The following is a 16,079-nucleotide window of genomic DNA, read 5'->3' on the forward strand; positions in this document are numbered from 1 at the left end:
GGATCATGTTATGCAGCGGTGATATCTAAATTATGGGAACACTTGACGACGACATCTGGCAATTTTATAGCACAAAAGATTAGTGAACAAGTCCGAAATGAGCAGTGTAGTGTACGGCACACGTGGAGTCCCAGGGATTACGGGGAAAGGTGTGCTTGCCGGCTGCATGAAGCCCATAGACTGAACGTTGGCCATCCCTGACTTGTGCCATATTCACATTTGTTTCGTGTTGTCCCATAAAATGATAGAATGAAGCAAAAAGTGTGCCTAACTTTTTCTGAGACGACTTTTACATGAGTTACTGCATTTAGTTGAAGCATGTTTTTAGACACAATACTCTGTGGAGTTTACATATTCTCCTCCTCTGTTGCCTGCGGGTACTTCAGCAACCTTTCATTTCAAAACCATGCATGTTTGGGTGAATGAAGACAACATTTTTCATTTGTGCAGATGTGAGTGTGAACGTTTGTTAGTTGATTATTGTGACCTGTGATTGACTGGCGACCAGGCCAAGGTGACTCTCGTTTTGCCTAAATTCAGCAGCATTTTATCTTATGTTGATAAATTGTATGTATGTTGTCAGCACAGTTTGTTCACAAAATAACATGGACACATTATCACCTGATTTCAACAAAACTTGCAAATTAAGCTTATTTGACCTTGGTAAATACTTTAACCCAAAAAAAGTGCCATTATTTGATTTGAGAACACGCCATATTGGAAATGAATAAATGACAATATTATTGATTTGCTGTTTGTCTACATGAATCCTGTAATCCTCTTATCCAACAATCAGGTACGCGGCGTCACAAAACACTACATCTCAGCCCCGAAACTAAAGAGAATGTGTGCAATTGATTTTATTTTTAACCTTTATTGAGCGCGGTAAAACAGATTAAGAACAAAATTCTTATTTATAATTGTGCCCTGACAAGAGGCAAAGCTTCTTGGGAAAAGGACAAATGTAGATTAAAAACAATAAACAAACAAATAATCAAATCGGCTATGCAAATAATGCAAGTAATAACCGTTAGAAAAAGACAGCTTAAAACATGCACATGAGGTGAAACATGCGCCAAGGAGCGAAGAAACCAATTTGTTCACCGCCTAGGGAACATCTGCACTCGTCTTGAAACAATTCCATGAACACGGCTTTAAAAGCAGCCTTGGAGACCCGAGATTGCAGTTTTAATGATGTCTACAATTCATTCCAGGTTGTAGCCGCAGCAGCATGAAATGCAGACAGACCCAGTGCAGAGGTTATATTTGGGACATTCAAAAGAATCCGGTTAGCTGAGCGAGTATTGTAAGCAGCTGATGAGACGTGCGGCAACTGACACAGATAGAGTGGGGAGAGACCAAAGAGTGTTTTATAGATTAACTTGAAACAGTCGCGTACTCATTGAAGGCCAATTTACCAATTACCAATTTAAAGGAATCCAATTTTTGCCTTTTTTTTATTAGTAAAACTTATATTCAGTAACCTTGTCTAGAAGAACCCCGTCCTTGTACGACAAATTGGCACGCCCCCTTTTGGAGCTTGGCATGTTATTTTTTCCGGTCTCAGCTGTTTACGTCACAGCAGGGAGGCAAGTGTTGTGATATCCATCCATCCGTTATCTGTACCACTTCTCCTCACAAGGGTCGCGGGAGGTGTTGGAGCCTATCCCAGCTATCTCGGGCAGTAGGCGGGGGACACCCTATCGCAGGGCACACATAGACAAACGACCATCCGTGCTCACATGCATATCCAGGGGCAATTTAGAGTGTTCAATCAGCCTGCCATGCATGTTTTTGGAATGTGGGAAGAAACTGGAGTACCCGGAGGAAACCCACGCAGGCACGGGGAGAACCTGCAAACTCCACACAGGAAGGCCGAGCCGGAATTGAACCCATGACCTCTACACTGTGAGGCCATCGTGCTAACCAGTCGTCCACCGTGCCGCCCGTGTTGTGATATTGCTTGGTTTTTCAGTTCTGTTGTCTAAAACAGCGACCAATCAGCACCAAAATTGAAATGCACTTTTTCAATACTACTCTTGTTCATTTCAACCTGTGAAAGTATAAAAGCGCTTTGCGCCATTGTTTGGTGACAATAGTTTATTGACATCAAACGTGAGCTCACATGATCACTTCCACAAACATAAAGAATACCAAGCCGATCGCTTCTCCCTGACACAGGATGAAGCGGAAAAGAACAAGAATGTGCACACGAACCCCGAATCCAACCGGTTATATTTCAGACATTTAGCTACGCTAAAGTTTTGTTCCATGTCAGGAGGCAGACGGCAGCCAGGCATGGACAATAACGTTGTCTCCAAAGGTAACCGTAGATATTGCAGTGGTGTTAAAATTAACAGCACTGCTCAAAGCTGCAATGAGCTTTTAGCTTTTGGCCCCGAAAGCATTGGACGTTTTCACAACAAAATGAACGTTTTACCGTCCAGTCATGAGGCTCAGGATGCCTGTTGCTGCTAAAATAATTATGATTTTTTTTTTCATAATCAAACAGGATGGTATCATCTGCGTTAAGATGAATAGTTGAATCCTCTACATAATTTGCTATGTTATTGACATAAATTGAAAAAAGTGTAGGTCCAAGAATTGATCCCTGGGGGACACCTTTAATGATAGGGAGAGGCTGGGAAAGAAGTTTCTCCACTTTCACTCATTGCACTCTGTCTGTGAGGTCGTTAGAAAATCAAGACCGGGAGCTCGCTGTGATGCCAATACTACGGAACCTGTCAATGAGAAGAGAGTGATGGACTGTCTCAAAAGCAAAATTCCGACACAAAGCATATTTTAATCTAAGGCAGAAGTTATATCATTAAGGACTTTAAGGACTGCTGTTACAAACACATAGCCAGTTCTCAAGCTAGAGTGAATACTAGACAGAATATTGTAGGCTTCCAGGTAGTCAGTTTACTACCCACAAGCCTTTCCAACACCTTCGACAGACATGGCAGGATAGAAATGGGCCTATAACAGTTTGGATCAGCCTGGTCAGCCCTTAAAAAGAGGACGCACTGCAGCTGATTTCCAGATAAGAGGGATATTTCACCCGCGTGTAAGGACAAATTAAAAACATCTGTGACTGGAACCGCAATGATGAGGACTGCGGCTTTTAAAAAGAAATCAGATAGATGGATGGTTGGATGGCATCGTGAAGAGATAAGTTATACGAATAGCAAATCAAATAGATCAGTAAGATAATTAAATATCCTACCCCTGGTATTTAAAAAAAGGGAGACTAAACACACATAATAATGACGTGAAAATGTAATTAATATTTGCGTTTCAACCTGTTCATATATTTTATGTAATGATAAACAATCTCATCGTTGTCAACTTGTCATAAATATTCAGCAGACAAGTGAAAGTCAATAGTCTGTTGGTTAAATTTGCATCCTCGTTTTTCTCCACTTGATGGCGACAGTGACGCATTGATTTCAGGGAGTGTCAAAGTTGTAAAAGAAGACCAAGTGCTCTTTTGGGCTCTCACATTTCTAGTTGGCAAAGTACATACTTGGAAATTAATTTCCATTTTATTAATTATTACACCACAATTATTTCTGCTGTGTCTTGTTTGACGTAAATGCAGGGACAACTAAAGGTACGTCTTTTTGGATGAATATAAAATGATGACAACAAAAATAGCAAATTGCTCGTAAGTGTTTCATTCACGAGCTTTGTGCTGATACCATTTTTATGATTTTTTTGATAATGGCGTAAACCACTAGTTTGTGTCTTTACGCACTTCACGTTTTCTTTTCTGTCTCGTAGTCACACGACACACCTTTGGTCATTAAAATTGAAGAAAACAACGTGATCTTGTATTTGTTTCTCCTCGCTTCTTCCTGTGACCAAGAGTGAAGGTAAGGAATTGTGTTATTTTTGTTTTTGTTACAGTTTTAATTTTATATATATATATATATATATATATATATATATATATATATATATATATATATATATATATATATATATATATATAATTTATTTATTGCTTGAAAATTTTCCTCATATAAGCATAGCATTCAGTGTAATTCCTGGTTCGCATTGATTAGTGATCGAGACAACGATTGTGTTCCGGAATAGAAAATCGGATTACGTGTTGTAGCAACGAAGCACCATCGTAAACCCCGTGTTGTCAATAATATAGGATCACATACTTGAGTTTGTGTATTTTAATAAGATTCTGTAAACACTTATGGATAGCACAGGAGAGAAATCACTGTCATCGGAAAGGCGTAAAGGCCAGGAAGGCCTTCTTTGTTGGCCTAAACACTATCTGAAGCACTGACCCATATTTACAAATGTATCTTGGCTGCACTACTTTCAATGCGTGTACGCAATGTGGTTGTTGGATTTGTCTATTTATTTATTTATTTATTTTTATTTTTCGGATTAGATTTCTACTGCCATGTCAATCTACCATAATATGCAGCATGTTGAGTCTTCAGAATCAGTAGTGCTCCTGTGTAATTACAAATGCAACTTGTAATTACAAATGCTGCACATTGGCAGCTGCCTCACTGAAAGGGCACGCTTTGCAGATGCAATGACATGACCAAATATATATCTCGTTTGTACAAAATAAAAAAACAATTAATATTTTCTTAGGGTGGGTTCAACGTTAGTGGGATTCATAATAACGCTACCATACTTGCTTTCGCCTAGAAGCAATAGGGTTCATACTACCTGAATGCAGCAACATGTACAGTTACTTTAACTATTAGCACTCCGAGTGGTTCTTTAATCAATCACCCTTCAAACTCAGATAACATCCAAAATTAAAATATTTTTTCCATCATCTTATATGTTGGTTTCACTTGCATAATCTAAGTGTGGCTACGTTATTAAATAATTATTATTTATTCTGAAACTCTCCACATGATGTATGTGGCAGTTAAATGCTTGTATTTGGATTTATGCTGAGTATTGATGATTCTTAGAATAGTCACGTGATAGTGGTGGCATTAACAGATGCATTAAGTCCTCACTGAAAGACCAGCTACTAAACCACTCCTCTGGTAGCCATTATTTTATGTCTTTAACAAAACCTGTCAGCATTAATGTGAGGCCTTCGAGGTGGTTGAGGTTTGGCAACCTCTTTCTCAAGGTCCTGAAGTGAAGTCTGATCCCCTTTTGTTCATTTAATTGCTGAGGGTCGAAACTCTGAATAGATGAGAAGGTGAAGCGCCGTCTATAGTACGTACATATAACCCAAGAAAAAGCAAATGTCAAGTCTGGTCTTTTCTTGGAGTTCTGTGTGCTCTGGTTCATGTTAATGCCGAGTGTGCATGCTTTCTGTTTCCCACTGTGAGGAGTAACAGGTTTCTGTGGCCTTGAAAAGTTTTATCAGAGCAAAGACACAATTTCAGTACCAGACACTGCAAGGCAGACTAAATACACCCCTGAGCTCTATGGCCCGGGTCCAAACATCTCTGATATTTCTGTCTCCTGCAGACACTGATGTGTTTAATCTGATGTTGTTAGACCTTTTGAACAATTTTTTCTTTTAAGAGTGCGCATTTTAGTAGAGTTTGTGGAAAACGCCTCGTCGCCCTCCAATGCCACTCTCTGGATTTGGGAGGAACTATTTTGCGGAAATATGCGGGTCACAGCAACCTGCGGTCGCCTTAGCAACTACGAAGGAACGTGGAGTTGCCCTGGCAACAGATGAAATGAGAGGTTACCGTGACAAAAACACTACAGGAACTCATTTAGCAGGACCTCTCTGTCCTTTTTCAGACAAATAGCAGCAGGCATGACAGGCGCAGCATTTGTACAGTGTAAGGGACAATGTTAAGGTGGAGTCAAATATGTCCCTATGACTTCATTTTTAATATAATGGAAATACCAAGCTGGTTGTCCAATGGAAGCCCATCCATGAGTTGCAAACTACAAATACTGGATGCTTCATTAAAATGTGACATCCTGTAGAAAAATAATAGTTGTGGTTGCCACCAGCATATTATTGTGGTTCTGATGATGTAGACGTACACTGCATCATAGAAAGCGTAGTCCAGGTTCAAAAGGTTTACAGAAGCAAAATTTAAAAATGAGGAACAGCTCACACCGCTGTTGTCTTTCATTGTTGAGTCCGATGTCTTTTGTTTGTTTCCACAGCTGTTGATGTGAATGTGAATTTTTCAACATTCTAGTTGTTGATTTTCACACACAATTGTTCTTTAATGATCCGCATTTGACCATGCTGTTGAACGTGGCTCTGTCACCTGCTCACTGCTGGTGAAACGAGCATACGTGAATCCTGTGAAGGCACTCAGCCTTTGATTAGCATCGCACACAGTGTGTGTGTGTGTGTGTGTGTGTGTCTTGGAACATCTCTACGAGAAGAACTTTGGTCAGGTGGTACAGCCACACAGGTAACAGAAAGAATACATTATGTACCCGAGTCCAAAAAGTTCTGGTTGGATTACAATATTTTGAGGATGGCAAAGTTTTCCAAAGATAAATTAAAAAAATGTGTACATTTTCGTACAAAAGAGACATTTATTTTCATAACACTGTATTTGTAAAACTTACAACACAATTTAAAGCAAATACATCTGGCTGCTTTCCCCCACTTGGGTTGGTGGTCACTTTAACATTGTAAACAAAACATTTAATTTAATGTAGCAATTAAACCTATTGTATTTGTTTTTTTTGGCACAAATCACAATTGACAACCACAGAAGCATGCAAGCAATGAATACAAATAAAAAAAATGAAATTACAGTACATGATCTAAGGCAATAAACATGACAAATACAAATGACTGACTGTTTTGTTATATTATTGCAGGAACACGATTGAGGGATAATAAACCTAGTGAGGAAGTCTGAGAGTTAAATAGTAACACACAAAAAGCACAGATAAAAACACACAATGCAGATATGACCAAATCCTGGCTCAGTGGTAGACTGATATCGAATAAGGTAAAGTACCAATAATACATTTAGCCAAATTGCATCTGAGTCATCCTTAAGCGTAGCTCTGTCACTTCTGCGCAAATGGGCCAGTTTGCAGTAAATTAAGTCAAGAATCTACTCGTCCGGCTTCCTCTTGGGCTTCTTTGGGTTGCGTGAGCGGCTCTTGGCCTTGCACAGGGGACAGATGGGAGCATTGCGGTGAATCTGCTGGTGGCACGACAGGCAAGCCTAGAGAGATGATAAAGGAAACTTTGTTTAGTCTGAAAATACAGACAATTTGAAAACTGGTCTCAAAGTACAAAACAACACCGTTAACCTTCGTTTCCATGCAAATGCTTAACAGACAAGTACGGTAGTGCTGTTCAACATTGGTAACCTAACCTTTATTATTTGCTGAAAAACTGGCCTATTTGCTGTTCAGGCCAAAGCAAGAAGTATCGCTTTGCTGCCATCTTGTGGGATCTACAGCCAATTCCAAATGTCTTGGGGTGGTCGGTTACTTGTAAATTTTCGCTAATCATGGCACATCTCAGTCCCTATCCCCACAAAATTCGAAACAGCCAGGAATGGGATGCGAAAGACATTTTTTAAATTAGATCTGGTAGAACAAGCAGTTATTTCACACATACTAATTTAAGTCGGCGGCTGCGCTCACATGAATGATTTATTTTTTAATTAACTTTTGTTTTTGCAGGTCCATTTGATTATAGATCAATTTCGTTGTTGCTCATATTTGAAACTTCTGGAAAAAAAACATGTCATTGTTGTATAAATGCGCTCTTAGTTTTTTACGTTGTTTTATTAATAGCACAAGTAGCCAACATGTAGCAAATCACAGTATATTTTCATTCATTAACAGGAATGATAACAACTAATTAACTCTAAACTGAGAGTTTAGTGTAATCAAAACAGCCATTAAAAGCTGGACGACTTCAAGGCGTCAATTTATATTAATTTCAGAAAAAAAAACTGTGAAGTACAAGACATTTCAATCAAAACCAATTTTTTTCTTCCCCTTTTAAATTATTGTACTTTTGGGCTTAATTCAAACTTTTTTTCACAGTTTGGCTTGTTGTGCGACTTATAATGAAGTGCGACTTCTGTATATTATTAGAGCACAGACTGGCACCTAAAATCTGTTCCCTAAACGTGTTGACTTTCTTTTGGTGCATTACCGCAGATGGAAAGAAGGTGGGGGCAATGCACCAAAGTATTTGCCAACTGCCAAAAGATAGTAGGAGAGCAAATGGAAGCAGAGGTAGTAGTTGCCTTGGCAATGAATGTGTGACATGTGCTAGTTAAGCATGAGACTCCTCCTTGGTAACAAAAAAATTTAATTTGTTAGTCAAATTACCGCTTTATCTGAAATAAAAAAAGTATATATATATCTTAAGCTACAGTATTACAAGATTAAAGGGGAAGTCAAGTCAAATATTTTATTCTACAATATGCTCTATGCGGCTCCACTAACACAGTAGTTGGAACATGAATTAGCAGCAAAATCCACCTGCTTTAAGCCATCTAAGGGGATGGCCTTTTTGCCACTCGCTGTCTGCTGAAAATGACATCACAGTTGCTCAGGTAATGACAAATCACGGCTCAGCTTCCGAATGTCACATGAGCAAACATTACTTTGCTGCTGTTCATATTCCACAAGTGCATTAATCAGAATACCGTGTTAGTGAGGCCACCTAAAACATAAGGGATTTTTTTTTTACATAATGTCCCCTTTAATGTACAATTAATAACAAAGTAATTGCAAATGCTGTAATTAACTAGACTTATTTCAAATACAACCCCACCAATATATTTGTTCCACACTTGAGTGCTTTTGAGCTGGCAGATACCTTCATGGGTGGTGGTTGCTGTCTGAATGTGGCCGTCTGGCGGGCATCTTGTTTCCGGGACACCTGAAGCTGCTGTGCTGCAGCAGCTGCAGCAGCAAGAGATTCCGGGATGGCCGGCTCATGTGGCTCCTTTTGCCACTCTGCTTTTTGTTTCTCAAAGTAGCTGTCGGTACAAAGGCAAGACAAACACAGGGCCGGCTGTGAATTTCATTTGCAGGATTTTACAAACCCCATCAGGAGCATCAACAAGAAAGAAAACAAGCTCTCTTTTTTTTTTTTTGCATTTTTAATGTACAACTCTGGGCCAAAGTACAGTCATAGTGAGAGTGTTTGTCTGAGTTAATGTGAGTGTCTTTGTGCAGGGGCGGGGAGGGCTGGGGGGTAAAAAATACGCCTTGGTTTTTATGCCTGACTGGCGCGTGCCACCCCCAACGACCCCCAAAAGTGATATCCTATTTCATTATGCTCTCTGGTTTCTCTCAGAATGGTTTTGTGAGTACAATTCTCTGAAGAAGAAATCTAATGGGTCGGCTTTCCTGTAACCATATCCATCAACGTACCACATATTAACGCATTCCATTAACACAATGCACCACAATATTTTATGTGAATATTCATAAAATATGTACTCTTGCCTAAATTTATATTTCAGACTGATTTTCTTTGAGTTTCATGCAAATGTGTCACTTTCTCTTGGAGAGTGAAAAAATTGTAACACCCAACAGGCATATGAGGTGTGATTTCATTTACTTGAAAGTTGCTCACTCATGCCTTCGGTAGGCCAACTTGAATAGGCACTTACTGAGGTAAAAAAAAAAAAAAAAAAGATTGCAGACTTACTTTTCTAACAATGAGAACAGAATAATAGTGATGACCAGAAGCCTCGCCATTAAAAACACACTGAGGTGATCAATAACCGATTGATGATCACAGATTCAGCCTCCCAATTAAAATTTGCAGGAGATGTTTGGTTAAAATGTTCCCAATTAAGCCAACCAGCAACCAAACTCTTTAGATAAACAGAATGCAGATCAAGTGTTCTTTCCTTCATCCACACAGACCTCCAATCAGCATCGATCTGCTCAACACAACTCTCGGGCAAACCACGTTAGCAGGCAGGCTCTGGAAATTAGCGCATTACAATTACTGATACACAACAACTATGGAACCGATAATCATCACACCGATATTGGGGGAAAAAAATGTTCATCCTAGTATCGGGCTACGAAATACTCGGGCTTCGTGCTTCGGGCGGCCGCCGCCGGACTCAGGCGCCAGAGAGTAATGACTTCGAGCAGTGCTGTACATTTACCTTTGTGGCTGGATAATACTTTGCAGATTCGTAAGGACTTAATCAACATTGGATTACAGTAGAAATTGACAAATTCAAGAGATTTTTAACCGCACTTTCAACAGCTGTGGCGAGATAGCACGGCCTGTGTGGATTGTTGTCGGGTCTGGCAGGCGCTATAGATGGTGGAGGGAACGTAAACAAAAGTGGTGCAGCCGAACTGAGCTATGGCTAAGATACTGGCAAGCCACTGAAACCTCCGCTTACAAGCCTCTTTACCTTTCCAACGCCAGATTCATAACACACAAAACGGGTGATCTGGAACTAAAAGTAGCACAGAAATCTGGCTACATGCTCAGATATCTGACCCTTCAGTGCAATGAGAAACTAAGACAGTGGCACAAAATAAAGTGCCGTTGCCAGATTATGTCCAATTAGCACAGACTAACAACTATTGCATGCCCGCGACCCTCTTGTATATTATGATAAGTGGTTCCAAAAATGGATGCATAGCAAACACTATGACACTGCACATAATAGACACTAATAAGAAGTCACTTTGGTGTTGACATCTAAATTCCTCTGACTGCTAAGTAAATCAAGACAATGGAATAACGGTGAATGACTAATATGCTGCTGATGGGTTGAGAGAGGCCAAGATACCCCAAGATGGCAGCATTCTAAAAATCAGAAAAGCAATTGGAAGATTTTTTTTGTGGGGGTTGAAAAAAAAAATTACTAAAATGGCCATCAATTATATGCAGTAATCCCTTGTTTTTTGCGGTTAATTGGGACCAGAAGCCCCTGCGAAAAGTGAAGAAACGCAAAGTAGAGGTATACTTTTTTATGGAGGGAGGGGGGATTTATGTCACTATTACGCTGTTGCGACCCACCCTACATTGTTCTCAAGCTCCAAAATACTTGTTACATAGCAAATTTAACTTTGAAATGAATGAATGAATGCAAAGCAGCAGGGTGTGAGAGGAACATGATCTACAAACCAGGAAGCAGACATTTATGACGGAACGTTGGCTAATAGCTACATTAAAGTTTTAATTTTTATCTAAAAATTGGCTTACCTTAACTAGAATCTCATGTTGCATTTCAGCTAAAGGTCCTTGTTGATATTGTGCATGTGAAAGTTAAGCCATAATTACTTCTGGCACCGGAAGTGATCATGACTTAATTTTTGTTTCGCACAAGAACATCAAAAAGGAGCTTTGGATAAAAGTTAATGCGGGATTCTGGTTAAGGTAAGCTGTTTTAAGACAAACTTTGATAAATACTTAACATTTTAATTACCGATCTTTCGTCGTGCTGAGTGAGCCGTGCTTGTCACGTGGCTAAGCATGCTCCGCTCAAAGCATTTGAACGTGCGTCTGCGCGTGTGTGTGTGTGTGTGTGTGTGGGTGTGTGTGTGCATGTATTATACTGACTCCAGGGAGAGCTTCTCCTCTTCTTCGTTGAGGTGAGGAAGTCTATGCAGTCCCAAAGTCATCCTGAGTGCATCAACATGCTCCTTCAGCGGTTTGTATTCATCATGCAGGCGGCGAGTTGTTTCTAGCAGTTTGTTCAGGTCATTTTCAGACTGCTTGATTGTGCTTTCCATCTTTGGAAAAACAAAAACACACATAAAATCCTGAACTCTATAAACAAAAAGTTGTATATTTGGAAATAGCGATACCGCAATCCACTCTTGCATGTAATTTCTATTTTTATAAAGCCATTTGTTTTCTTTTATACCCATATAAAAGTTAACTGAAGAGTCTAGCATTGTTGTAGCTGAACGAGTTCAGTGAACGAAAATTCATGAAAGCGCGATGACACACAGCAGCGCTATGACCAGCCTCACTCCCGTCTCGTCAAAAGATAAGGTATCGTCGGCCTATAATAGCGTTCAAGAATTTTATGAGAAAGACAGACAGGATTTAGGAGGGGGGAAAAAAATGACATTTTTGTGCAATCTTCGCCTGCCCGGATTCTAAAAGCAAATACGGACTTCAATTATATCAACGGCAAACCTGGAACGCCACATTGATTTAAAGCACCCAGCTAGTCTTTCCAGATATGTGCACGTGACTAAAAAAAGAAAAAGAAATGGCTAAGGAAAGTCGAAACAGAATTTCCTAGCCGAATATATAGAGTGATCAGAATTGTACTACACTAATTGTGTCAGACAGACACTCACCACATTGATATCTGCATGGATGAGCCGTAGCTCCTCCACATGTGCCATCTTCTCCTGCAGGAGGAGATCCATCTCTTGCTTGTACTCTTTTAGATGCTTCTCTTCAGACTCCAGAGCCTCAAACTCAATCTTCAAGCGGGACTTGATCTTCTGCATTTGGACTGTTTTGTTCCTGTCGGCACAAGAAGACAACACTCAGCTCATCTTGTTCATAGCAGAAAAATCAATAAATCTCTAATCTTCTAAACAACACAATCTAGGTCTGTGAGTCTCAACAAATGGATTGGGGCCCAAAAGTGGGTCACGCACAGGTAGTTAAAAAAATTACAGGGTGTCCCAACTCCTACGTTTACGATGGTGCAGGCATATGAGGTACTGAGGATATGGCGCGAAATGAACTATTCCACTCAGTGGTGGAAAAATACGTGGTCACATGTAACAAAAAGGCACACCCAGTAAACGGAGGCCCCTTGCAAGGTGAAATATTGGACGTGCAGCGCAGATCAGACTTATCTTTTGCTTGAAAAATATAAAATGAATAACTCCATCCAGCCATTATCCAAGACTCTTATCCTCACAAAGGTCAAATAATAATAATAAAATACAATACAATGAGTTTGACAGGCTTAGGCCCGAAACATAACTAGGGGATTAAAATGTAATCTGTATGCCTCCCAATAATCTGATAATTTGGTGTCAGAAAGTGTACGCTCGGCGTAGAAACGGGCGCATCATAATTTCCGTGCCAGGGCAATGCTCTAGTTCAGCATGTTTGTGAATTTGGTAGACGGGCTACACACTGGCCGTTTCTGCCTCGATCTCCAGAGCATCTGCACATTTGGTTCCAAAAAGTAGCCAGGCTAAAAGGTCTATTTTGCAGAGCAGTTGGTTGAATGTGATTTTAGTGTATTTGATCCAGATGCAGTCAGAAGATTCAGCGCTCCACGGATGTGTGTGGACATCATGGTATTTCATTCAGAAATATGACACCAGCGTGGGACAATATCTGAGACATTGCAGAAATCACTAGAATGGATTCTAATCATCTTAAAAAAAGATTTCATTAGCACCCCAGTGGCCTTGGGAGGAGGCATCCAGAAAACCCCACCCATGCGCATAATTATAATGTCCTTTGCATTAGACATATGCCCGGCAAGAAAATAGGGCCCCTAGTCTTGCTGTATTTGTAGAACTATTTAGATATCGATTCACATTATCTTCATCACCCACCAGTTCTGCTAGAATTTTTAAAAAAAGAAAATTGGGGGTAAATAAAATAACATTTTTTGTGGGATTAACTGGTGGTTCAATCACAAACACAAATTCTTGTCATTGTTTCAATTCAGGTCAGCAGCGGTGACTGGCATGTTGACATGCAAAAGTTTTCGGGTGCCTATTGTATACAAACATTTGAAATTGTTCTATTGTCCTTAACTTTTATAGAAGTAGGTCACGAACCAGTAATGGGTATACATTAATTATTGACACTTACTGGCCACAACTTTATATTTGCCTGCATTTTGATTTGTTAGAGTATTACACATATATACTGTAGTAAGATACCAATAGCAAAATACCAATAGTTTTGGAATTGTATCTTTATAATGTGTAATATGATAAAACGCAATGATTAAAAATCACAGCTTTTGTACAATACAGAGTATATACTGTATAAGTGATTCTTTCAATTTTTTTTTAAATTCTAAAATATTTTACTGAATAAACGAATAATTTTGTGGGCCAATCAGCCAGTGAGAAGTGAATGGACAGTGAATTACAAAGTGACAGACTGCTGCTGGCTAATTACTATTGCTAGCTCGACCGCAAACAGCTTCGCAACCCACATCTGGAATCTTCCTCAACATCTGGAATGCTGACGGGCGTATGATTATAACGTTTGTGTCAGATGCAGCCTGTGTGTACCCATGCAATTACGTCAAGACGTGTTGAAAATAAACAAAGGCCATCTTTGTCCGTTTAGCGGAGTAGCAGCACAGCCGCTGCTAACCAATGCTAGCCCCCAGCAAGCTAATAGGGTAACAAAGCAGTCAAGAAGAGGAGGGGGGGTTCTTACGCTGTCTAGTGTTGCATTCGCTGACCTTTCGCAAACATCAGTCATTTAATCGCTTTACGTATTTTCCAGCCTTACCGTACTTCCAGGATGTTTTCTAACTTGCACATGATTTCTTGTTCGTCCGTCATGATGAAGAAATCCCTCTGCTCGTTGCCCAGCTGGTGTCGCCGTGTTGCCGGGTGGTCTCGCTCATTTATTTAAAAAAAAGAAAAGAAATACAATGGTGGACGTGACCGCGCACAGGAGCGCGCTCTTCAAGGTGAAGCAGTGGTTAAGCGGGGCAGGAAGTACTGCACCCACGCCAGAAATTGCCTAAATTACGCTACAAGTAAGACACAAGGCACATAAAATGCAGAGAAGAGTAAAAGTACTCTTATTCTAAACGAGAGTTACAGAAAAAAAAAAGTCGAAGTAGGCCTACTGATAAATACATCAAACTTTACAGACTCTTTTTTACCGTCAATTAAATAAATATCAAATATTTGTTTCATAACGTGACAGAGTGAAAACAACTGATTGTTATAATTTTATTACATAATGCCTCAGGCATTTTATGCGATTACATGTTCTCATAGCTTTTGTCAGGTTTTGATTTCAGCATGGCGGAGGACCCAAATGCAGGCAAGCCAGACAGGGAGTGGTTTTCACAAAAAGTGTCTAATTACCTAAAGTAAACCAAAAGGCAAACAAAGAACTAGGAAAATTTAAAAAATTCAAACTACAAAACTTGGATCAAAGTAACCCAACAAATTCTCCAAAAGAAACTTGGACTTGGCATGGAAAAAAAGGTACTTAGCAGGTGACACAGAAAATTGACATGAACAATGGCCCGACAAGAATTGAAACAAAACAGAGAAATAAATCCACCCAAATAGACGATACAACGAGGAACACCTGGACAAGACCCAAAGGGTTAGAGGGATCTGATTGGTCAACACAAGGACTTGGGTAAACAAACACGTGGACACAATATGCATGACGAGACAAGACACAAAGAAACAAGGGGAAAAACATGAAACTAAAGTCAAAAACCCAAATCAACAAAAGCGATCATGGCAGCTTTCTTATTACTGTGAACTGACCCCCCCAAAAAAATGCTAAAATAACAACTGAAAAAATACACATTGCCTTAATACGTTTTTTTCCATCTGAACAAAGATTTGTTTTAAAGTCGAGAATTTTGTGGTTTTTAAAATGGCACCACACAACCCAATTGCCATTATTCATGTACAAAATTTAATAATTATCTGAAATAAGGCAAGGCAAGTTTATTTGGATCGAACAAGACAATGCAATGTGATTTACATAAAACATTAAAAGCATTACAGAAAGAAACAAAATATTAAGACATCACATATATCACAATAAATAAATTAATCTAAAATGATTAAGTTAGTGATAAAACCAAACATCCGTCTTTATAAATTAAATGATTGCGTGTAAATGGGGATTCAAACAAGAAGATTGATATTAAACAATGTTTTCCGTCCTGATTTGAATAATTGAACATTTGAGTTGACCTAGGGTATTTTGGGACTTTGTTATTGTCAGGTTCACCAATTTGACATTTGATAAACACGCCATCAATGAAAAGGAAGATGCTCAAAATTTAGCTTGCAAAGAGAAGAAAGTCGACACAGCAAGGGTTCCCCATACGTTCTAAACGTATCTCTTCTATCTCACCTTTTTATTGATTTCCAGGGTCCCTATCACGTGTGTGTCTTCAACCTAAAGGGGAGGGGTT

At 39.5% G+C, this 16,079-nt stretch overlaps 1 protein-coding gene across 1 annotated transcript; it reads right to left on the reverse strand.

Moving 5' to 3' along the window:
* Positions 1-6,492: 6,492 nt before the first annotated feature.
* On the reverse strand, positions 6,493-15,316 carry zc4h2 (zinc finger, C4H2 domain containing). Its single transcript, XM_088295107.1, has 5 exons — positions 14,411-15,316; positions 12,262-12,433; positions 11,510-11,682; positions 8,783-8,945; positions 6,493-7,163 (listed from the first exon to the last, which is right to left on the reverse strand). The coding sequence occupies exons 1-5, from the start codon at positions 14,461-14,463 to the stop codon at positions 7,050-7,052; spliced, it is 675 nt and encodes a 224-aa protein (XP_088151233.1). The 5' UTR covers positions 14,464-15,316; the 3' UTR covers positions 6,493-7,049.
* Positions 15,317-16,079: the final 763 nt, after the last annotated feature.

This window comes from Idiotropiscis lumnitzeri, chromosome 4 (assembly GCF_059441095.1).
Source record: "Idiotropiscis lumnitzeri isolate Australia: NSW breed Sydney's pygmy pipehorse chromosome 4, RoL_Ilum_1.0, whole genome shotgun sequence".
Classification (NCBI taxonomy): Eukaryota; Metazoa; Chordata; class Actinopteri; order Syngnathiformes; family Syngnathidae; genus Idiotropiscis; species Idiotropiscis lumnitzeri.